This window comes from Nicotiana tomentosiformis, chromosome 2 (genome assembly GCF_000390325.3).
Source record: "Nicotiana tomentosiformis chromosome 2, ASM39032v3, whole genome shotgun sequence".
In the NCBI taxonomy this organism is placed as follows: Eukaryota; Viridiplantae; Streptophyta; class Magnoliopsida; order Solanales; family Solanaceae; genus Nicotiana; species Nicotiana tomentosiformis.
In genome coordinates, this window is record NC_090813.1 from 188,021,326 (window position 1) to 188,044,755 (window position 23,430).

Below are 23,430 nucleotides of genomic sequence, written 5' to 3' on the forward strand. Positions count from 1 at the left end.
TTCTTGGACAGGTATATTCCACCCTCCCAGAGGGAAGAGTTGCGGTTTCAGTTTGAGTAGCTCCAGCAGGGTCAGATGTCAGTGACTGATTATGAGGTGAGGTTTTCTGAATTATCTCGCCATGCACTAATGATACTCTCTACTGAGGCGGAGAGAGTGCGAAGGTTTGTAGCCGGTTTACATACTGGGATTCAGGCCACTATGGCTCGAGAAGTTGAGATGGGTACTTCTTATGAGCGAGTTGTGGAGATAGCCCGGAGGATTGAGGGTGTACGTCAGCGGAGCTGAGAGCAGATTATGAGAGATAAGCGGTTCAGGTACTCTGGAGAGTTCAGAGGTGCTCCGTCCGAGGGCAGAGGTCAGTTCGTGAGGGGACAGTCCAGCAGACCCCCATATCCAGCACCACCACTTCCTCGAGGTGCTCCAGTGCGACCTTATCTCAGTGCTATCCCAGAGAGTTCTTATCGTCCACCAGCTATTCAGGGTCCTCCCAGTGGGTATTCATGTCCCCAGGGCCAGACACTTAGTCAGCAGCCCATCGCACTGAAGAGTTATTACGAGTGCGGGGATCCCAGTCACATGCTGAGGTTTTACCCCAGGCTTCGAGGTAGACCAGTACAGCAGGGTCAGCAGCCTATGCTTACCTGACCAGTTGCTCCACCAGCAGTCCGACCACCGAGAGGCGGAGGACAGGTGGATAGGGGCCGTCCTAAGGGTGGAGGTCAGCCAGGCGGAGGCCAGCCAGTTGGTGCTCCAGCTCGGTTCTATGCTTTTCTGGCTAAACCAGATGCAGAGGCCTCAGATGCTGTGATTACAGGTATTATTTATGTTTGTGGCAAAGATGCCTCAGTATTATTTGATCCAGGATCTACGTATTCATATGTGTCATCTCTATTTGCTCCATTCCTGGGTGTTTCTCGTGAGTCCTTGAGTACTCCTGTTTATGTGTCCACTCCTGTGGGCGATTCTGTTGTTGTGAACCAGATCTACCGGTCCTGTATTATTATATTCTGCAGTTACGAAACTAGAGCAGATCTCCTATTACTTGAGATGACCGATTTTGAAATTATTCTGGGCATGGACTGGTTGTCTCCATATCATGCTATTCTAGATTGTCATGCCAAGACTGTTACCTTGGCTATTCCAGCATTGCCTAAGCTGGAGTGGAAGGGTTCGCCTCTTAGTTCATTTAATCGAGTTATTTCTTTTATAAAGGCTCAACACATGGTTGAGAAGGGTTGTTTGGCTTATCTAGCCTATGTTCGGGATACTACTGCAGAGACTCCGGTTATTGATTCAGTGCCTGTAGTTCGGGAGTTCCCCGATGTATTTCCGTCAGATCTTCCAAGTATGTCACCTGATCGTAATATTGATTTCTGTATTGACTTGGCTTCAGATACCCAGCCTATATCTATCCCACCGTATCGCATGGCTCCGAAAGAATTGAAAGAACAACTTGAAGAGTTACTAGCCAAAGGGTTTGTCAGACCGAGTGTATCACCTTGGGGTGCACCAGTATTATTTGTGAAAAAGAAGGATGGAACAATGCGGATGTGTATTGATTATCGCCAATTGAACAAAGTCACTATTAAGAACAAGTACCCGTTACCGCGTATTGATGATCTATTTGACCAATTGCAGGGTGCTAGGGTATTCTCTAAGATCGACTTGAGGTCGGGGTACCATCAGTTGAAGATTCGGGATTCGGATGTTCCGAAGACTGCTTTCCGTACTAGATATGGTCATTATGAGTTTTTGGTAATGTCTTTCGGTTTAACTAATACCCCGGCAGCGTTTATGGATCTGATGAACAGGGTATTCAGGCCATATATTGATTCATTTGTCATTGTCTTCATTGATGACATTTTGATCTACTCACGTAGTAAGAAGGAGCATGAGCAACATATGAGAGTAGTGCTTCAAACATTGCGAGAACAAAAGTTATATGCTAAGTTCTCTAAATGTGAGTTCTGGCTTAAGTCTGTAGCATTTTTGGGACATATTGTATCGGGCGAAGGTATTAAAGTTGATCCCAAAAAGATTGAGGCAGTTCAGAATTGGCATCGTCCCACTTCGGCGACAGAGATCAGGAGTTTTCTGGGTTTGGCAGGTTATTATCGTCGGTTCGTGGAAGGTTTTTCATCTATTACAGCACCTTTGACCAAATTAACTTAGAAGGGTGCTCCATTCCGATGGTCCGATGATTGTGAGGTGAGCTTTTAGAAGCTCAAGACATCATTGACTACAACACCAGTGTTAGTGTTGCCTTCCGGTTCGGGGATGTATACAGTGTATTGCGACGCTTCGCGCGTTGGCTTGGGTTGTGTATTGATGCAGGAAAGGCAAGTTATTGCATATGCTTCACGTCAGCTGAAGCCCCACGAAAAGAATTATCCGGTACATGATTTGGAGTTAGCTACGATTGTTCACGCTCTTAAGATTTGGAGGCATTATCTTTATGGGGTGTCTTGTGAAGTTTACACTGATCATCGCAGTTTGCAGCATTTGTTCAAGCAGAGGGACCTAAATTTGAGACAGTGCAGATGGCTGGAGTTACTAAAAGATTATGATATTACTATCCTGTATCATCCGGGCAAAGAAAAAGTGGTTGCAGATGCCTTGAGCAGAAAGGCGGAGAGTATGGGTAGTTTTGCTTTCATTTCAGCAGAGGAAAGGCCATTAGCCTCAGATATTCAGTCCTTGGCTAACAGACTTGTGAGGCTAGATATTTCAGAGCCCAGCTGAGTTCTTGCATGTGTTGTGGCTCAATCTTCACTATTTGAGCAGATCAAGGCTCGCCAGTATGATGACCCACACCTGGTGGTTCTTTGTGAAACGGTACTATGAGGTGGTGCCAAGGAAGTCACTATTGGTGCAGATGGTGTTCTACGACTCCAGGATCGTTTGTGTGTTCCTAATGTGGATGAATTGAGGAAAAAGATCCTGGAGGAGGCACACAGTTCTCGATATTCTATTCATCCAGGTGCTACGAAGATGTATCGTGACTTGAGGCAGCATTATTGGTGGCGACGAATGAAAAAGGACATAGTTGAGTATGTAGCTCGGTGTCTAAATTGCCAGCAAGTTAAATATGAGCACCAGAGGCCAGGTGGCCTACTTCAGCAGATGACCATACCATAGTGGAAATGGGAACGAATTACTATGAATTTTGTAGTTGGGTTGCCGCGGACCTTGAGGAAGTTTGATGCAGTTTGGGTGATTGTTGACAGGTTGACCAAGTCGGCACATTTTATTCCTGTTGTGACTACGTATACTTCAGAGAGGTTGGCCCAGATTTATATTCAGGAGATAGTTCGGTTGCACGGTGTGCCAATTTCCATCATATCAGATAGAGGCCCTCAATTTACTTCACATTTCTGGAGAGCAGTACAGAGTGAATTGGGGACCCGTGTAGAGCTCAGCACAGCCTTTCATCCGCAGACCGACGGGCAGTCAGAGTGGATAATTCAGATTTTGGAGGATATGCTCAGGGCATGCATGATCGACTTTGGAGGTCAGTGGGATCGTTTCCTGCCTTTGGCCGAGTTTGCTTATAATAACAGTTACCAATCCAGCATCGAGATGGCTCCATTTGAGGCTTTATATGGTCGGCGATGTCGTTCACCTATCGGATGGTTTGAGCCAGGTGAGGCTAAGTTATATGGTACTGATTTGGTAAGGGATGCCTTGAAAAAGGTAAAGTTGATTCAGGAACGACTTCGTACAGCAAAATCCAGGAAGAAAAGTTACGCGGATCATAAAGCGCGTGATATATCATTTATGGTAGGTAAAAAAGTTCTCTTGAAGGTTTCACCGATGAAGGGAATTATTAGATTCGGGAAGAAGGGCAAGTTGAGCCCAAGGTTTATAGGCCCATTTGAGGTGTTGAAACGAGTTGGGGAGGTTGCTTATGAGCTTGCATTGCCTCCCAGCCTATCGGGAGTTCATCTGGTTTTCCACATATCTATTCTCCGGAAGTATCATGCCGACCTATCACATGTGTTAGACTTCAGAACAGTTCAGCTAGATAATAGCCTGGGTTATGAAGAGGAGCCAATTGCCATTGTTGATAAACAAGTTCGCCAGTTGAGGTCCAAGAGGGTTTCTGCAGTAAAAGTCCATTGGAGGGGCCAACCAGTCGAGGAAGCGACTTGGGAGGCCGAGAAAAACATGCGGAGCAGATATCCAGACTTATTCAGGACTTCAGGTATAATTCTAAACCCGTTCGAGGACGAACGTTTGTTTAAGAGATGGAGAATGTGATGACCCAAAATGTCATCTTTAAATTTAATAATTAATTATGTGTTCTAAGACCTCAAAAAGTACTATTTATCATTTCTCGACTTGCATGCGCAATCCGTAAAATTTTATGGAAAGTTTTTATGTGAAAAATGTATTTAAAATGTGGATTAGTGCTTTAAAACTCAATTGAGTTGACTTTGGTCAACATTTTGAGCAAACGGACTCGGATCAGTATTTTTACAGTTCCGGTAGGTCAGTATCGTGATTTGGGACTTGGGCGTATGCCCGGAATCAAATTCCGAGGTCCCTAGCCCGAGATATGGAATTTTGAAAAAAAATTAAAATGTTTAAGTTCGAATAGTGACCGGATGTTTAATTATGTGAAAATGACCCCGGAATAGAATTTTAATGATTCTAACAGCTCCATATGGTGATTTTAAACTTAGGAGCGTGTTCGGAATTTTATTTGGAAGTCCGTAGTTAAATTAGGCTTGAAATAGCTAAAACCAAGAATTTAAGTTTGGAAGTTTGACCAATGAGTTGACTTTTTGATACCGGAGTCGGAATCCAGTTCTGAAAATTTTTATAGCTCCGTTATGTAATTTATGACTTGTGTGTAAAATTTAGGTCAATCGGAGTTGATTTGATAGGTTCCGACATTGAATGTAGAAGTTGAAAACTCTTAGTTTCATTAAGCTTGAATTGGGGTATGATTCATGGTTTTAGTGTTGTTTGATATGATCTAGAGGTTCGACTAAGTTCGTATGATATTTTAGGACTTGTTGATATATTTGGTTGAGGTCCCGAGGGCCTCGGGTGAGTTTCGGATGGTTAACGGATCAAAAGTTGGACTTAAAAGGCTGCTGCAATTTTTCCTCTTCTGTTGGACATTCTGGGTTGTGATCGAGCCCAGATATCGAGCCAGATATCGAGCTCAGGTATCGAGCCCAGATATCGAGCCCAGGGTTGATGAGGCACAGGCTCGAGCTTGTGTATCGAAGCCATGATCGAAGGTCCAGCTCGAGGGCCATGATTGAAGGTCCAGCTTGAGGGCTATGATCGAAGGCAAGGCTCGAGGGCCAGGATCGAAGGCAAGACTCGAGGGCCAGGATCGAAGGCAAGGCTCGAGGGCCAGGATCGATACCTAAGATCGAGAGTCACAATCGAAGGCTCAAGCTCGATGCCATGGTTGAGGCTATGATCGAAGCACCAGACTCGATGCCATATTCGAGGCCATGACCGAGGACCAGGCTCGAGCGTGTGATCGAAGTCACGAATGAGGCCTAGGCTCGAGGGCCATGATCGAAGCCACGATCGAGGCCCCGTTCGAGGCCCAGTTTCGAAGGCCGTCTGGACAGTGTTATAAAAAGAGGGCATTCGTCCCATTCGCCATTTTTAACAAATTGGAGCTGGAGCAGAGGCGATTTTAACAGATTTTCAAGGAAAGACAATTGGGGTAAGTGATTCCAACTCGGATTTGGTCTATATACACAAATATATCATTCTTTTCACCATTTAATTAGTGTTTCGAGATTGAAATTTGGAAAATTTTAGAAATCTCATAGAAACGAATTTTTAGATTTCGGTATCGATTCAGAGTCGGATTTGAGTGAAACTAGTATGGTTGGACTCGTAATTGAATGAGTTATCGGATTTCATAACTTTTGCCGGATTCCGAGATGTGGGTCCCGCGGGCGAATTTTTAATTAATTTCGGGATCTTTTCTTTAAAATATAGTATTTTTTTTATAGAATTGATTTCTATAATATTTAGTGATTTTATCGAATTATTTTGGCTAGATTCGAGCCAGACGGAGTTGGATAATCGTGGAAAAGGCCTTATAGTGGATTAAATTGGAGCAAGACGAGGTAAGTTTCTTGTCTAATCTTGTGAGGGGGAAATTACCTCATAGGTGATTAAGATTAAACAATTGTTGCTAAATTGTGGGGGCTACGTACGCACGAGGTGATAAGAGTCTGTGCGTAGCTACTATTAATGCTAAAGTCCGGGTAGTTTAGGACTCAAAGCATGCCTTACTTGTGTAAATTGTATTCTTTGATTAATTAATATTAATTGATATATATGAATATATTGTGAATTGTTAGATAAAGATATTAAAGGATGGAAATCTCATATGCTTAATTTTTGTTTAAATCAATTAATTGTTAAAAGAAATTGTTCTCCTCCCAAATTTATCTTATAATAAATATACTCTCCTTTCGGAGGCACATAAGAAAATGTCCTCCTTTCTTGTGGAGCGGGACGAACGCCTCGGCAGGATAGATGCATCTATGGATCGCGTCGCACGTCCCTCGACAGTGTACACGACACTCTGGATCGGGTCGTACGTCCTCGGCAGAAATTGTGCTTAATAATAATAATTACACGATACTTTAATAATTTATTTCAGCTTGTAAAGTTAATTAATAAATTGAAAAATCCTTGGAATTTAATGAATTATTATTCTTGCTTGTTAAGGAATTAATTGTTACTCTTGTAAATGAGGTTTAATTGATAAATTGAAAATTATTTGAATTGAAAGAATTTAATTAATATATTGAGAATTGTTACATTTGAAGGAATTTGATTATTTCTGCTGATTAAATAAATTATTGTAAATTCTGTAAATCATGCTGATTTAAATATCCTAGATTTATTTCAGTTATTATTATTAACCCATAGTGAGTGTCAAAGTCGGCCATCTCGTCTCTACCACTTCGAGATTAGGCTTGATACTTACTGGGTACACGTTATTTACGTACTCATACTACACTTGCTGCACTTTTTGTGCAGGATCTGAGACAGGTACTAGTGGAGGACCTATCATCACATACCCACGTCATCCTGAGGCATAGTGGTGAGCTGCCTTTCAGAGCCGTTCTGCAGCTACCAGTGTCTCTTCTTATATTTATATTCTGTCTATTTCATTTCAGACAGTATTTGAAGTTTTGTATAATCTACTAGATGCTCATGCACTTGTGACACCGGGTCTTGGCACACACATTGATAGAAGTTGGTATTTTATTATTTTTCTTGGAATAAAAGTTTAACCAATGTACGTTTGACTTATTAGTTGGCTTGCCTAACTGTAGTGTTGGGCGCCGTCACGACCTATAGGTGAAATTGGATCGTGACAGCACCCAAATGATGATGTAGACAAGCTACTCTAATACATCTAATACAAGCATTACTATTCTAAAATATAATTTATCTCTTTCAATCATTTCAGTTAATTAACACTCTACAAAAATAGCAAGGGTGAATTTGCAAAAAATAAGAGTAAATGATTTTGCTTTTATAAAATGAAGAATATCGTGAAACAAATTTTGATTGTTAAACGACTAATATTTAGGATCATAGCGAATAATGGAAAAGATAATGGGAAATGAAAAGCTTTTTTTATTTCCCTATTGAGGGGGAAATGAAAAGATTAAACCTAAAAAGCCTCACAAAGAAAGGATATTAAACATAGGATGTCTTTTCCTTCACTTCATCCATTACACGGATTTAGACATGCGGCATAATTACTTAAAGACCCTAATATATTTTTCTCCACCTGGTATTCGATATTTGGTTTAGAATTCAAATAATTTAGATTCTCGTGAAAAAATTTCACTTTAAAACGTAAAGCATATCCTACCAAAAACAATTTCATTTTCAAGACTCAGAGCAAGAATATTCTTAGAAAACATGTAAACGATGGAAAGGGAAGAAAAAGCTTTTATAGGACACACTCGGCATGCGTAAATGATTATGAGATTACTCAGCACTACCAACTAATCTTCTAATGAATATTTGATATATATCTCATTGCTCCAACATGGAAATCTTCTCTCTAGATTTTGATTAGAAACTAATTCAGAATTATATTTAAACTAGTGAATATATTCGTGTTTCGCGCGATTGTAAATTGCCTCATCGAATTTATGATTTAATCTTTTTTCTGATATCTGAATATTAAAAGTAATTTAAAATATATTTGTGTAAACAAAAAGTTGCTTTTAATTTTTCTTTCAAAAGATAATCTGGACATACAAGATTACATTTCAATACATATGCATTCTGCATAAAATATAAACCAACTTAAAGAATTACATGAGAAACAAAAATTGTAGTCCTTCATCCCACTGGTCCAAACAAAAAATACACACAAATCTACCTCACAACTAAAACTACAATCCTTGACTAAAAATTTATTTTAAACAAAGAAATGAGTATTAAAATAAGTAATGATGATCACGCAACAACAAAAAACGTAAAACAAAAGTCGTCTGAAAAAGAGTACTTATAGTTCAATTAAAGATAAATGAGCAGGTAAAAGAGACTTCATATTAGGATTGTGGCAAACTTGAAATACAAAACTACTTAGGTTGCTGATAAAATTAACATTGAATCAAACGACTCCTAAAAGTCTGAAATTGCTCAATAAGAGAGAGAGAGAGAGAGAAAGTAAGATAATATTAATTGAGTTGGAAATTAAAGGGCTGAAATGTCAAGAATCACGAGCTGTTAGGTATTTTTCTTTCGAAAGAGAAGTAAAGTCTATGATTCGTTGACTATGAGTAGGAACTGACTTCGATTTAATTGATAAAGAAGTATTCCATGTCGTTCTATACTCTAGGGAAAAGAACGGTAAACAAAATTTGTTCACACTTAGATGCTTATTAATTCAATAAATATGTTCACATAAATTGTTATCACTAAGTAGTCCATTTATCACATTTTATATGACACTTTCTTTTTTAGTATGTTATAGAAAAATATTTTTCATTTTAAACTTTCTATTTTATCGATAATTAAATAATTTATGTCATGTTTTACGTCTTAAACACAGAACGTAACTAAATTCAAATATATTCCATCGTTTCATAGTTTATCCTCAATTCATCATTATGATGATAAGATCAAATTCGAAATGGAACACATGGGGCCCTCCCATAAAAAATGTTTTAAGTATTAATTAGGTATATGATGGTGGATAAAGTATAATTATAATTACGGATCCATTATGATTATCATCGGATAGAATCTCTCCATCTTAAATTAAAAATTTCAGGATCGAGTCATAAAAAGAAATCTGATAAGAACCTTTAATAGACCATACGAGATGTGTATTCTTTTTAGTTGAGACTTTAATGCGAGTAAGGTGAAAGATGATTATAGTAAATTATAAAAAAGTGGTCACCTCTTTTTTATTTTTCTTGATTGTGTTTCCTTTCTTTTCGTTTCCTTTCCTCTCTTTTTTATAACATCGTCACTGTGAAAAGGTGATTGAATTCGAAAAGCCAAACTTTGCGATTTTATCTCTTTTGCTTTTGGTCTATCAACACTGATAATATATAATGTTATATATTTTATTAATATATATAAATTAAACCTATTGGATAAAAATTGTAAAAGTATTAAGTCTAAAGTTTGACTTTTATATTTAAAATACTAAAAAACTTTTATATTAGATAACTACATATAATCATCCATAATAAGTAAGATTAGTAACTTAAAAAATAAGTAAAATTAGTAACTTGAAAAATAAGTAAGTATACTGTTATGTAAAAAAAACTTACACAATCAATGTATATAAGTTAAATTTTATTTGTAATTGCTAGTATTATACACTACTCCCTCCGTCAATTTAATTGATGATATTTCATTTCTAGTTTGTCTATCAAATAATGATACATTTCTATATTTAGAAATCATTTGACTTTTAATCTTCTCATACTTCTAATTAGATGATTTATAGCCACATAAATGTCTTTAGTTTGTTTTACACCATAATTTCAAGAATAGCCACCGGATTCACTGTTTAATTTTAACCGGTATATATAAATATATACGGTTATACACATACTATTATATATAAATTATAGATATATTATACATCTACTGGCTATTTTTATTTTAAACGTTTAGATGAACAACTATTTAAATTAATTCTTCTATTATATAAATTTTGCGTCCAGTCAAACACCTTGCATAAATGGAGAGAAAGAGAGTATATAGAAAACATTACCGCAAGAGAGGCCCCATTGCTTTGAACAAGTGAAACCTATGATTTTGAAAACAAAAAGGTTTGACAAAAAAAATGGCCAAAGAACTACTCAACAAACAGCAAAATCTCTCCTATTGTGTCTCTGTCCCCTTATTTTCTTGTCTTCTTTAACAAACCTTTCACGTTCTTGTTTCTTCTTTCTCTAAAGATTTCAATCTTTTCCCCTGGCTTTTCTTCACCATATTGGCCATGGACAAGCACCTCCACCAACTACCTCTAACCAAGTCTACTTCACGGCAGCGTTATAACGAATGGTTTGTATTCTGCAGTACGTAGTTATATACATTGACAATGTAAAAAGATTTTGTAGCATCAATGCGATTTAATATGCTATAGTTGGTTAAAAGTTTATTATACTTAGTTATACCTGTCATAACTCGTTCTCTCAACTCAGAATCCACAGCTTCTAAATTCTTGATCCGCTACTACTAGCTCGTATGTGCAATACCAAAATGTTTGAAAGTTTTAAAGCATTTTTTTTTTGGCTTGTTTGTGAATCTAACTACCTTCACTGGGTAGGGTTAAGATATGCGTACACATTATTCTTCCCAGTACTCACTTGTGGGACTATACTGGGTATGTTGTTGCTAGTGGTAGTGAACCTGCATAATTGTGTCATACTTTTACGTGCAGTTCAAAATCAGTTGGGGCTTTGGTTACATGCATCTTAGTAAAACTTTTGATGAATTTTTGTGTACACATATAGTCCGAGCCTTCTTTTCTTGAGCCGAGAGTCTATCTGAAACAACCTTATTTTACCTTCACAAGGTAGGGTAAGGTCTGCGTACATAATACACTTTTCAGACACTACTTGTGGAGTTACATTGGTTATGTTGTGGTCGTTGCTGTACACATAGTCCGAGCCTAAGACAGTGAATGCACGTGCTACCACTACCTCTATGTTAAATCTTACCCTAGAAGAGAAAGATCAAAAAGTTAGTCTTTCTGCTAATTGGTTGATTTATATGTTATAGGGTATTTCGAGATGTTCCTAGTGATATAACAATAGAAGTGGATGGTGGCATATTTTCATTACACAAGGTAATTCTCTCCATTCTCTATTATCTTATAACCAGTTTGGCCAAGCTTCTCCAATCCTAGAAATACTTTTTTTCAAAGTTTAATTGTTTGACAATCTTTTGTAAGGAAAAAAGTTGCTTTTGATGAGAATCAGAAGCTTTTTTTGGAAAAGCAGAAAAAAGTAGGTTCTCCATAAAAATACTTTTTTTAAAGCACTTTTGATAAAAATACACTTACAAGCAGTTTTTAAAAGCTTGGCCAAACACTAATTGCTGCTCAGAAATATTTTTCAAATTAATTAGCCAAACACAAACTCCTTCTCGCCAAAAGTACTTTTGAAAAAAGCACTTTTGAGAAAAGCACTTCTCAAAATAAGTTGATTTTTGCCGCTGCCGTACCCGTATCAGATCATTCAAAAATGCACTACTTTTAGTGGATCAAACACGCATGTGTTGGCATTTCTGAAGAGCATGAACAACATAGACTGCTTAGTAGTATTGCTCACTATGTCTTGTTTTCACACATTTTATATTGAAGTGTTTGAAATTTTTAAAATTTCATGCCTATGAGTTAGTTCAGAGACCATAATGTAATAGAAAATTCCCTAACATAGAATAATTATGATGCAGTTTCCCCTTGTTTCGAGAAGCGGACGAATCCGGAAGCTAGTAGCAGAGCACAGGGATTCTGATATATCAAGAATTGAGCTTGTTAGTCTACCAGGTGGAGCAGAATCATTTGAGCTAGCAGCCAAATTCTGTTATGGTGTCAACTTTGAGATCACAGCAGCAAATGTTGCTCAGCTTTGTTGTGTATCCGATTACCTCGAAATGTCAGAGGACTACTCGAAAAACAATCTTGGCTCCAGAGCTGAAGAATATCTTGACAGCATTGTTTGCAAGAATCTTGAAATGTGTGTTGAAGTCTTGAGACAATGTGAAAACTTACTTCCACTTGCTGATGAGCTGAAAGTTGTGAGCCGGTGTATCGATGCTGTAGCCTCCAAAGCTTGTGTCGAGCAAATCGCCTCAAGTTTCTCGCGATTGGAGTATAGTAGCTCAGGTGGAAGACTACATATGAATAAACAAGCCAATTGTGAATTGGACTGGTGGATTGAGGATATTTCTGTTCTTCGTATCGACTTGTACCAACGTGTCATAACTGCGATGAAGTTTCGTGGGGTTAGGCCTGAGAGTATTGCTGCATCACTAGTGAACTATGCACAGAGGGAATTGATACAAAAATCCCTTTCTGGTTCAAATATCCAAGAAAAACTCGTGGTTGAGACGATCGTGAGCCTAATGCCTGTTGAAAAATTCGTCGTGCCCTTGACCTTTCTTTTTGGATTGTTGCGAAGTGCAGTGATGTTAGATTGCACGGTTGCTTGTAGGCTTGATCTTGAGAGGCGGATAGGATCTCAATTGGATACGGCTACTCTGGACGATATCCTGATTCCTTCCTTTCGACATGCTGGTGATACGTTGTTTGATGTTGACACAGTGCATAGAATCTTGGTTAACTTTTCACAGCAAGAGGGCGATAGCGATGAAGATATGGAAGATGTCTCGGTTTTTGAATCCGATAGCCCTACTACGACGCCATCACAAACTGCATTGTTCAAAGTATCAAAGCTGGTTGACAATTATCTAGCTGAAATTGCACCAGATGCAAATCTAAAGCTGAACAAGTTCATTGCTGTTGCAGAAACATTACCAGCACATGCGCGTACTGTCCACGATGGACTTTATCGAGCAATCGATGTTTACCTCAAAGTATGTATTACTAACTTACTTGAAATATGTTCAAAAACGTTTTGCTGGTTTGAATGAGAGTTCTTCAAAATTTCACAACAGGAGAAATATCATATGGTGCTTATTATTCCCTTTATAGAGTTATATGTCCTCCTTTGATTAGAGAAAATGATCAAATTACCACGTCTACTATACGAAATATTTTAACTTTACCCTCCGTTATATTTTGAGGTCATTCATATTCTTGTGGTTAGCAAATTATCTTGTATTCACCCATGACCCTAACGGAGCTCCAACCAAAAGTATAACGAAGGGTAATCTTTAACAATAGTACAAAGTACAGAGGTAAATTTGGACCTTTCTCCTCAAGTATTTTGGCACCTGGATCCATCCAATCCGCGATGGAGCTATATTAAAGTGAAGGACAGATACGATATATTTTCTCATGGACCTCACGCTTCAATTATGCTATCACCCTGTTACCTTATCACTTTATCTTGTTGTCGTTACTACTTATTGTGCCTGCTTCCTTTACTTTTACCTTGAGCCGGGAGTTTATCGGAAACAGTCTCTCTACCTTCAGAAGGTAGTAATGTCCGTGTACACTCTACTCCTCCCGACCCCACTTTGTGGGATTACAATGGGTTTGTTGTTGTTGTTGTTGTTGCTAATGGTATGAATGACGTCAAAGTATAACATTGAGATATTTCGTATGGTATAGGGGTAAATTTGGACCTTTCAACCATTAATTAAGCTAATAGAGTTTCTCATCTCAGATTCCTATTTTTTCATTTAACTAACCATAACATTGTTCATGAATGCATATTCCAGGCTCATCAAACCTTATCAGATCCAGACAAGAGGAGACTATGCAAATTGATTGATTTCCAAAAGCTCTCACAGGAAGCTGGTGCACACGCGGCACAAAACGAGCGCCTTCCCCTCCAATCGATAGTTCAAGTTCTTTATTTCGAGCAATTGAGGCTTCGAAACGCCTTGTTTTGTTCGTACCCTGATGATGACATCAAACCAATGCACCAATCTTGGAGGATCAATAGTGGTGCGCTTAGTGCTGCAATGTCTCCTAAGGACAATTATGCTTCGTTGAGACGAGAAAATAGGGAGCTAAAACTTGAACTAGCGCGGATGAGGATGAGATTAAACGACTTGGAAAAAGACCATGTTTGTATGAAGAGGAATATGCAAAAATCTAGCTCGCGACGATTCATGAAATCCTTCTCCAAAAGGATTGGCAAAAAGTTTAATATTTTTGGACATAGTTTTTCCAGGGATTCTAGTTCTCCCTCAAGTCAGTCAGAAAGAACTGAATCTAAAATAACTGAAAGAACGTGACAATCGATCTTCCAGGTACATCAAATTACTCGGATAATTTTGGCTGATTCTGCTGAGTAACTGCAAGTCTGTCAATATGAGCTGCAGTCTCATATTTTCTCCCAAATGTTTGTATATGAGCTGCAGTCTGATATGCTTCCGGAGGCGGAGGGATTTCAAGCTTATGGGTTCGGCATTTTAATCATTTTATGTTACTGGGTTCTATTTAGTAATTTATACATATTCAATGAATTGTTTAAGATAAATCCAAGATTCGAACCAAATTACTGGGTTTGACCGAACCCGCTCCCGGCACTCTAGCTCCGTCCTGTATGCTTTTCATTGACATAATATATAGTGTTTTGATAACTATGAGTTGCTAAAGGATGTAATCTTATTAGATGTATGTATTTTGAGATTTTCTTTTTTATGTATATATAGTTCGAGTTGAAAGCAATGGATTCAGTTGAACCTATGAACCGGTCCTAGATCCACCTCTGGACTGACAGGGTGGGCAAAGGGTCACATGTTGCAAATCTGGATTCTTATTATGAACTTGACAATGTACTATGTTCAAGCTGATTGTTTGATATAGAAGAGGACGCCAACGACTACGCGCAAAATAATCAGGGGAACTAAGAACTTGAGAAGCTTCACTATGAACTCTGATGTTTTATCCTGGTTGTAATGACTCCTGTGCATTGTGGCATTCAAAAGAACGTAGATTGTTCGATTATCAACTATGTGGAACACTTTGCGCAGACACAGAACTACATCTGGCTTTAGAAAACCTTCCCCTCTTGTTAAAATGCCCATTTTTGCTAGCAGACAGTCTACGATTTGCAGTATATGGGTTCCTATATCAACCTCAAGTTAATATATGCAATAATAATTGGGGTACAGATTTTTTATTTGTCTCCAGTTTTATATCACCAGCTATGCAAAGGTGAAAATAGTCTTTGTCCAATGGGTTTATAATTTGTGTGGTGTGTGAAAAGCCACTAAAATTTCAATAAATATTAATTCTGAACTCATAATTTCTAAGTCAAAGTAATGGTGACCCACCAAAGACTAGAGCTTCGTAATATGTTGACGAAGGCCCCCGAACTCTCCCCGGAAGAAAAATAGCCCCGCTCTCTAGCGGGCTGATCCCGTTGATCATATAACTGGGAGGGAACGTGTCACATTAGAGGTGAACAATCAGAGGTGTCCTCTAATCACTACGACGTCACCTTTCGATGGCTCCCTTAAATATGTGCGAGGAGGTACATTAAGTTTAATGCTAAGAACCTTAAAAGGAGCCATGAGTAATGACCACTAGAGTTGAAGTGAAATTTGAGTCATAATAATGTGAAATATCATCCCAAGTTCATATTTGAAAAGGCAAGCACATCAAGAGAGTAGAACAAATCCTAACAAGCAACAGCAAATGTCAATAATCCAAGTTCGCAAGACTGAACTGCATAAATCAAATATCTATTACAGCAAGAACATTGTAACTATGAAATCACATAAATAGAAAAATGAAAACCAACTTTTTTTCCTTCTTCTTTAGATTATCTTTGGTGGGGGTTTTTCTTTGGGGGTGGGGTAAGGGTCACATTTTGCAAATTCGGACTCTTATTATGAGTTCACCGCGTACTCAATCTTCAAGCTGATTGTTGTTTGGTGTAGAAGCGGATGCCAACAGCCACACCCAATATAATCAGGGGAACTAAGAACTGGAGGAGCTTAATTACAAACTCTGATGTTTTGTCTTGGTTGTAATGAGGCTGATTAGGAGGAGTGTACTTGGTTTTAGTCGGGATAGTTGCTGAATCAATGTCACCAACATAATACTCGTCCAACATTGCTCGAGCACTACTGCTGTGGCCAACATCCTCAAAATCATCAGTCGCATCCTTTCCTGCATAAAGTACAACTCCATGAATCAGTGTCTTCTACCAAATTAACAAGCTTTTTACATCAAGTTTGATGTGTGTGTGTGTGTGTGATCGAGCTAGACGTAGTGATTTCTATTGAACTTGTTGCGTCTGGTCTAGATCTGCCACTGGATTGCACTATTCAGAGTCAGCAATGTTCTACTCAACTTCACAATTCGAATACTATTGAAACATATATGATCGTGTGTTCGACTTGAATAACAACTTGAAAGTTACGAAGTGTGGTTTTGGGGTAGGAAAAAGTTGGTCCAAGTATATTACCAGTAGCAGCCAATAAAACCTCATCGCCACCTGGGTGGTCGTCCAAGAATTTTGTCACATCGTACACCTATAACAAAAAGATCAATATCAATCAACTAAACCTTAATCCCGAACTACCTGAGTATTCAAATAAAAGATATCACATTCCAAATTTGACAACAAGATCCCAAAAAAAAAAAGAGTTTGATGGCAGGGTAACAATAGGTAAAAGTCTAGCCAGCTATTCTTTTCTTTTATTTTTTTATAAGTGTCTACCGGGCTACTAAGGCATCTCCAAAACTGGAGCATCTAACCTTAAAAAATAAAAGGAAATGCACATTACAAGCATTGGTTTTATCATATTGTGAATTAACCATTGTGCTAAAGAATGGCTCATTATTTCCATGAATAATTGCTTTTAACCATTTGATATTCACATTGTCTAAATTGTAGCTCTTGACCATTTTTGCATATTAATAAATTCCTCTGTACTCTCAGCCACATAAACATTTAAGAGCTAAACCATAACAATGAACCGATAAATTTTCATTTATAATAAAACCAAGTCATAGGTTCAACATTTACCACATCAAATTTCTTTTGCTAACTGACAGTGCTATTAGATATCTGAAGATGCAAGTTTGTACTGAAAAAAGTTGAGTTTAGTTGAATTTATGAGGTAGCACAATCCATACACAACAACGACCCGCCAACCAAATGTCAATAGAAAGAAAAGCACCAATGTCAGCATTTTAAAATACCGATAGTGTCATCACTCATCATGCTAACAAGGGGATTGCTGATAAAACCAAATTGCTTCAAGTGAATCCCTCCTCTAGAAGGGAAAGAAAGAAATCAAAATCCTGCACTATACACAGTTACTCCCAAAAAGGAATCAATAAAATCTCGCTATTATTCATGAAACTAATCACACAAGCACCAAAAGAGTTATTGGATGTGGAGTATCACTGCACCCAGCTCTTTTATGACAGAGGATGCAAACTTAATATACATGCAAAATGTTTCAATTTTTTAACTAGATATCTAGTTTGAGTCAAATGCAGACACTACAGATCCACCCCAGTTTTAACTAATATGCATACAAAATTTTCCCACTCTCTGCAGACTATATAAGTTCACCGCTTTTTGGACCCCTTTACCTGGCATTCTATGTTGGATCCTTGGGTGCGGGTATTCGATCTGGGTGCGGATCTAGAGGTTGGATCCTTTATAATCTAAATATTAAGATTCGTGGAAGGGATCCAGGTATAGATACGGGTGCGGGGATTCGAGAAATAGATCAATAAAAATATCCTAAATTATGAGAAGATATTCTGTGGAAAACTTAATTGTAGGTTGTGGAGTTCAGCCAATAATTCAATTTTTCATTTTGAGAATTTCTCAAGTTGTAGGCACTAGGCAGCTAAAATTCAATCTTTATTTTTTTTACTTTTCCTCAAATTTGTCCATGGATTGTGGTCAAAGTACCTAATCTCAATTGACCACACCCGGTACGAATCCCACACCCTTACCAGTAACAGTGTCGTGTCGACATGGGTGCGGCGGCTAAAATGAATGGGGAGAAAGAAAAAGTATAAACAGCAATGGAACAGAAGCAGCCAAAAGTTGAATCTTTACAGATCTAGGTACCAAAAGCATAACAAGTTATCCAAAAGGGGGTACAGAAAGCTAATTACAGAGGTCACAAAGATTACACTGCCACAAATTATGAGATAAAGATTGAATCTTTAACAGATATTAGTTTAGACAAAAACAAGAAACATCAACCCCAGTTAATAACATATGAAAAAGGTTGCAGAAAGCTAATGACAAAAGTCACCAAATAGAAAAGCTACAAAAACAACAATGTAAGTAAAGCAGTCAAACTTTGAAACTTTAACAGATCCAGGTACCAAGCATAAAAAAAATACATCAACCCCAGCTACCCAAAAGGCGGTGCGGAGAGGTAATTACAGAGGTCAGCAAGATTATACCTTGCCACTAATAAAGAGCCAAACATTGAATCTTTAACATATCTTTGTAACAAAAGCACAAGAAACATCAACCTCAATTAATTATATCAAAAAGTGGTGGAGGCATAAAGGTAAATACAGGGATCACAAAGATTGGCACTAATAACGAGCCAAAGATTGAATCTTTAACAGATTTTAGCAAAGAAAAGCACAAGAAATATCAACCAAGTTAATTACTTAAAAAAGGGGTGGAGGCATTAAGGTAATTAGAGAGACACAAAGACAAAACATTGCCAGAAATGAAGAGCCAAATATTGAATCTTTGACAAATATTGTTTACTAAAAACACAAGAAATATCAATTCTAGTTAATTACATCAAAAGGGGTGGAGGCAGAAAGGTAATTAAAGAGATCACCAAGGTTATACAGTTGCTAGCCAAAGATTGAATCTTTAACAGATACCGGTAATGAAAAACACTAGAAACATCAACTCTAGTTAATTGCATAAAACAGGGTGGAGGCAGAAAAGTAATTACAGAGCCAAAGATTGAATCTTTAACATATCTTTGTAAAAACAAACACAACAAACATCAAATCCAGTTAATTACATCAAAAGGGGTGGAGGCAAAAAGGAAATTAAAGAGATCATAAAGACTAAACATCGCACTAATAAGAGGCCAAAGATTGAATCTTTAACAGATACTATTAACAAAACACAAGAAAAATCAACTCCAGTTTATTACTGTGGTGGAGGCAGAAAGGTAAACACAGAGACTATGAAAACTAAGCATTAATACTAATAACAAGCCAAAGATTGAACCTTTAACAGATATTAGTAACCAAAAAACACAACGAGCATCAACTCTAGTTAATTACAACAAAAGGGGTGGGGACAGAAAGTTAATTACAGAGATCACAAGACTAACACCTTGCCACTAATAAAGAGCCAAAGATTGAATCTTCAACAGATATTGACACAAAACACATCACTCTAGTTAATTACATCAAAGGGGGTGGAGGCATAAAGGTAAATACAGAGATAACAAAGACTATACATTGCAACCTAAAGAGCCAAAGATTGAATCTTTAACAGATATTGTCGAGAAAAAACACAAGAAACATCAACTCCAGTTAATTACATCAAAGGGGGTGGAGGCATAAAGGTAAATACAGAGATCACAAAGACTTGTACGTCGCAACATAAAGAGCCAAAGATTGAACCTTTAACATATCTTTGTAGCAAAAAAAAAAAACACAACAAACATCAAATCCAGTTAATTACAACAAACGAGGTTGAGGCAGAAATATATTTTAAGAGATCACAAAGATTAAAGTACCTTGCCACTAATAACAAGCCAACAATCTTTGTTATTGTTGTGGGGGGCAACTTCAGCCAAAGTATAAACCTTAGTTTCACCACCCATTTAGGAACACAGAAAAAAACCCTGAATTGGAGTGGAGAAATGAAAAATGCAATGAATCTTGAATTGGGTCTTCAAGAGTAGTAACAAAAGAATTAAAGAGAGAGAAGAAGAAAGGGATGGATTCCGGGTCTTTTTTAATTATTTGTGAGTTTGGTGAACCTATTGGAGTAATCAAAGAAAGAGGGCAGGGGTAGTTCAAGTGGATTGTAGGGGGTTGGTGAGAGAGAAAAGATGGGGACATCAAATGTCAAACCAAAGAAGAGGACACGGGGAGACGGTGTCAATTGGTTTTTTTTTTTTGTTTTTTTTTTTTATCTTTTACAAATTTATTTTTAGTTTTACGATGCTGTTTTTTTTTAATACATGATAGATTTAGTTTTACACATAAGATATCTTTCATTTACATATAAAAGGTCTAAAAAAGATATTTTCTTAAATTCAATATTATAAAAGGCCAAGAAGGCCTAAAACCTCGGAGGGGAGAGGGTAGGTAGATCCAAATTTTTTTTTTTTTTTTGGTGCAAAAGATAACTTACATAGATTAAACGGCAAATGGCCAAATATACTCATCTACTTTTGAAAATATCTAAGAATACCTCCCGTTATCCTATTGGGTTATCTATACTCCTCCAGTCATACTTTGGGTTCAAATATACCCCTAATTTAAACGGAAGGACACGTGTCATCATCTTGTTGGTCAATTCTAAATATCTCCTAATTAATTAAAAAGACTCATTATTCATACCCGAAATATATATTTTTTTTGTAAAACTGGAAAAAACTAAAAAAACATTTTTACTAAAAAATAAAAAAACGAAAATATTTGTTTTTCCAGTTTTTACAAAAAATTGCATTTAAAAAACTGAAAAATATTTTCTAAAACAATATTTTTGTAAAAACTGGAAAAAAAAACTGAAAAATAATTTTCTAAAGCAATTAAAAACTAAAATAAAACTGAAATATTTTTAACTAAAAACTGAACAAAAAAAGAAAATATTTGTTTTTTCAGTTTTTACAAAAACGCTGCTTCAGAAATTTGATTTTTAATTTTTTTTTCAGTTTTTACAAAAATATTGTTTTAGAAAATATTTTTTAGCTTTATTTGAAGCAGTTTTTTGTAAAAAATGGAAAAAAAAATATTTTCGTTTTTTTTCAGTTTTTAGTAAAAATATTTTTTTTAGTTTTTACAAAAAAAATTTCTTTAGAAAAATTGATTTTCAGCTTTTTTTTTCAGTTTTTTCAAAAATATTGTTTTAGAAAATATTTTTCAGTTTTTTCAAAAATATTGTTTTAGAAAATATTTTTCAGTTTTTTTAATGCAGTTTTTTGTAAAAACTGAAAAAACAAATATTTTCGTTTTTTTTTTCAGTTTTTAGTAATAATGTTTTTTTTTTAATTTTTTTTCAATTTTTACAAAAAAAAATATATTTCTCGGGTATGGATAATGAGTCTTTTTAATTAATTACGAGATATTTAGAATTGACCAACAGGACGATGACACGTGTCCCTCCGTTTAAATGAGGGGTATATTTGAACCCAAAGTATGATTGCAGGAGTATAAATAACCTAACATTATAACGAGGGGTATTCTTAGACCATTTTCGAAAGTAGAGGGGTATATTTGGCCCTTTGCGGTAGATTAAAAGATGTGTACAGGGATGTGGTGCTCGTGCACCATATTACATATACTAGCACTAGTTATATTATCATATCTACGTGAGGTATCGCCCCTAAAGTTCTCATACTGGCGCGATCCTCTATACTAGTAGAGGCTGTCGTTGTCCTATCTATTGTCAAAACAGTATTTGCAAGAGTCTCAGTAGGTACATGGTTAATAACAAAACATGTTTTTGCTGCCTTGATGTTCATTATCTTGTGCATCTGATATAGGTACCATGCGTTGAGTTGTTGTTCCCATTTGATCTTCCAGCAGCTGATTTGATACCAAAGGTAGTGGTTTAACAAAAAATTGCAACATATCAGTGACTTGCATCCTACTTCCTAGCTTCGCAAGTTGGTCTGCTACCCCATTTTGTTCCCTGTACGCATGTCGAACTACTGCATCATGTAGCATCCTGAGGAGGTGCCTGCAGTCACAAATTAAGTTAGAATACTTTGAACTATCACTATCTAATAGTGTGGTTATCTCCTTTACATCTGTTTCCACTTCCAGCGGCAACAATTGCATTTGTAAGGCTAGACTTAGTCCTTTAATGAGTGCTTGCAGTTCAGCTGTGATACAGTGCACATGGGGAACTGGTCCAGCAAATCCCACCATCCAATCACCTACGTGGTTACTAATTACTCCTCCAATTCCATCCGTATCCGTTTCAGAAGATGTTGCCCCATCCGTATTTAGTTTGTAGTAATTAGTCTTTGTCGGTATCCATCTAAGGTGTAGTGGAACTCTGTTGGCAGGCATATGTTGTGATGCTGCCATATAGGCATATTCAATAGTCTGATTTAACACTTGTTTTGGATTTGGTTTTTGTTGTTTATGTTCATAAAGGTTCTTATTACGAGTTGTCCAAATATTCCAAAGACTTATTGATAGAAAAGTGCGTGTGTTTACTTTGTGGGGAAGGTGAATGCCATTACAGTTGATAAGTTTATGTAACCATTGATCTGGGGCTCCTGTGACAGGTAGTTTATTGATGTAATCATCCAGTCCTATCGAATGCCAGTATTGTTTGGCTTGATAGCACTGGATGAAGATATGGGCTATGGTTTCTTGAGTATCATGACAGAATGGACAATTTGGTGTCGTAGATATTCCTATGTAATTAAGGTAGTGGAGAGTTGGTAATTTATTATGTCTAAGTAGCCAAAGAAATGTTTTAAATTTCGGTTGGATTGGCAGGTTCCAGATCCATTTGAAATCATTTGTTGTGTTTGGGAGATAGGAACTATTTTTGGTAAGCTTCTTGTACATAGTTTGCACAGTGAATTGTCCATTATTTGTAAGTCCCCAAAGGAGTTGATCTTGTTGCTGTGTATAAAGAGGGAGGTATTGTTTATTAATAGTCTTTTCTATGTCCCCAGGAATTCCAAAGCAGAAATTTGCCAAGTTCCATTCGTTATCTTTGAGTAAACTAGAGACCGTAAATGTATCGTGGGACTGCGGTAGGGGTCCTATGAACATGGATCTCAAAGTTGTTCCTGTTTTAAGCCATGGATCAGTCCATAACTTAATGTGTTTCCCTGTTCCCACTCTCCACTTGATACCCCTTTGACAGTGATTTCAACTTTTTAAAATATTACGCCAAGTTACAGAGTAATTTGCAACATTTTTTTGAGGGAGGTATTTATTTAAGAGGTATTTATTTAACAAGGCGTAATTCTTAGTTCTCAGGTTTTGGATCCCCTTATGGTAGGAGTTGTAATGTGTTCCGATTTAAGAAGGTGTAATTTTTTTCCGTGTCTCAGTGATCCCCCACACAAAATTTCTTTGGT

The 23,430-nt window shown here is 37.1% G+C and overlaps 2 protein-coding genes across 2 annotated transcripts; one reads left to right on the forward strand and one right to left on the reverse strand.

Annotated features, from left to right (window-relative positions):
- Nucleotides 1-10,290: 10,290 nt before the first annotated feature.
- On the forward strand, nt 10,291-14,766 carry LOC104095087 (BTB/POZ domain-containing protein At5g48800-like). Its single transcript, XM_009601134.4, has 4 exons — nt 10,291-10,548; nt 11,269-11,335; nt 11,944-13,086; nt 13,897-14,766. Exons 1-4 carry the CDS (start codon nt 10,484-10,486, stop codon nt 14,416-14,418), a joined length of 1,797 nt encoding a protein of 598 aa, XP_009599429.1. The 5' UTR covers nt 10,291-10,483; the 3' UTR covers nt 14,419-14,766.
- Nucleotides 14,767-15,827: 1,061 nt separating this feature from the next.
- On the reverse strand, nt 15,828-20,226 carry LOC104095088 (cytochrome b5-like). Its single transcript, XM_009601135.4, has 3 exons — nt 19,891-20,226; nt 16,602-16,668; nt 15,828-16,303 (listed from the first exon to the last, which is right to left on the reverse strand). The coding sequence occupies exons 1-3, from the start codon at nt 19,975-19,977 to the stop codon at nt 16,047-16,049; spliced, it is 411 nt and encodes a 136-aa protein (XP_009599430.1). The 5' UTR covers nt 19,978-20,226; the 3' UTR covers nt 15,828-16,046.
- Between the last annotated feature and the right edge of the window lie 3,204 nt (nt 20,227-23,430).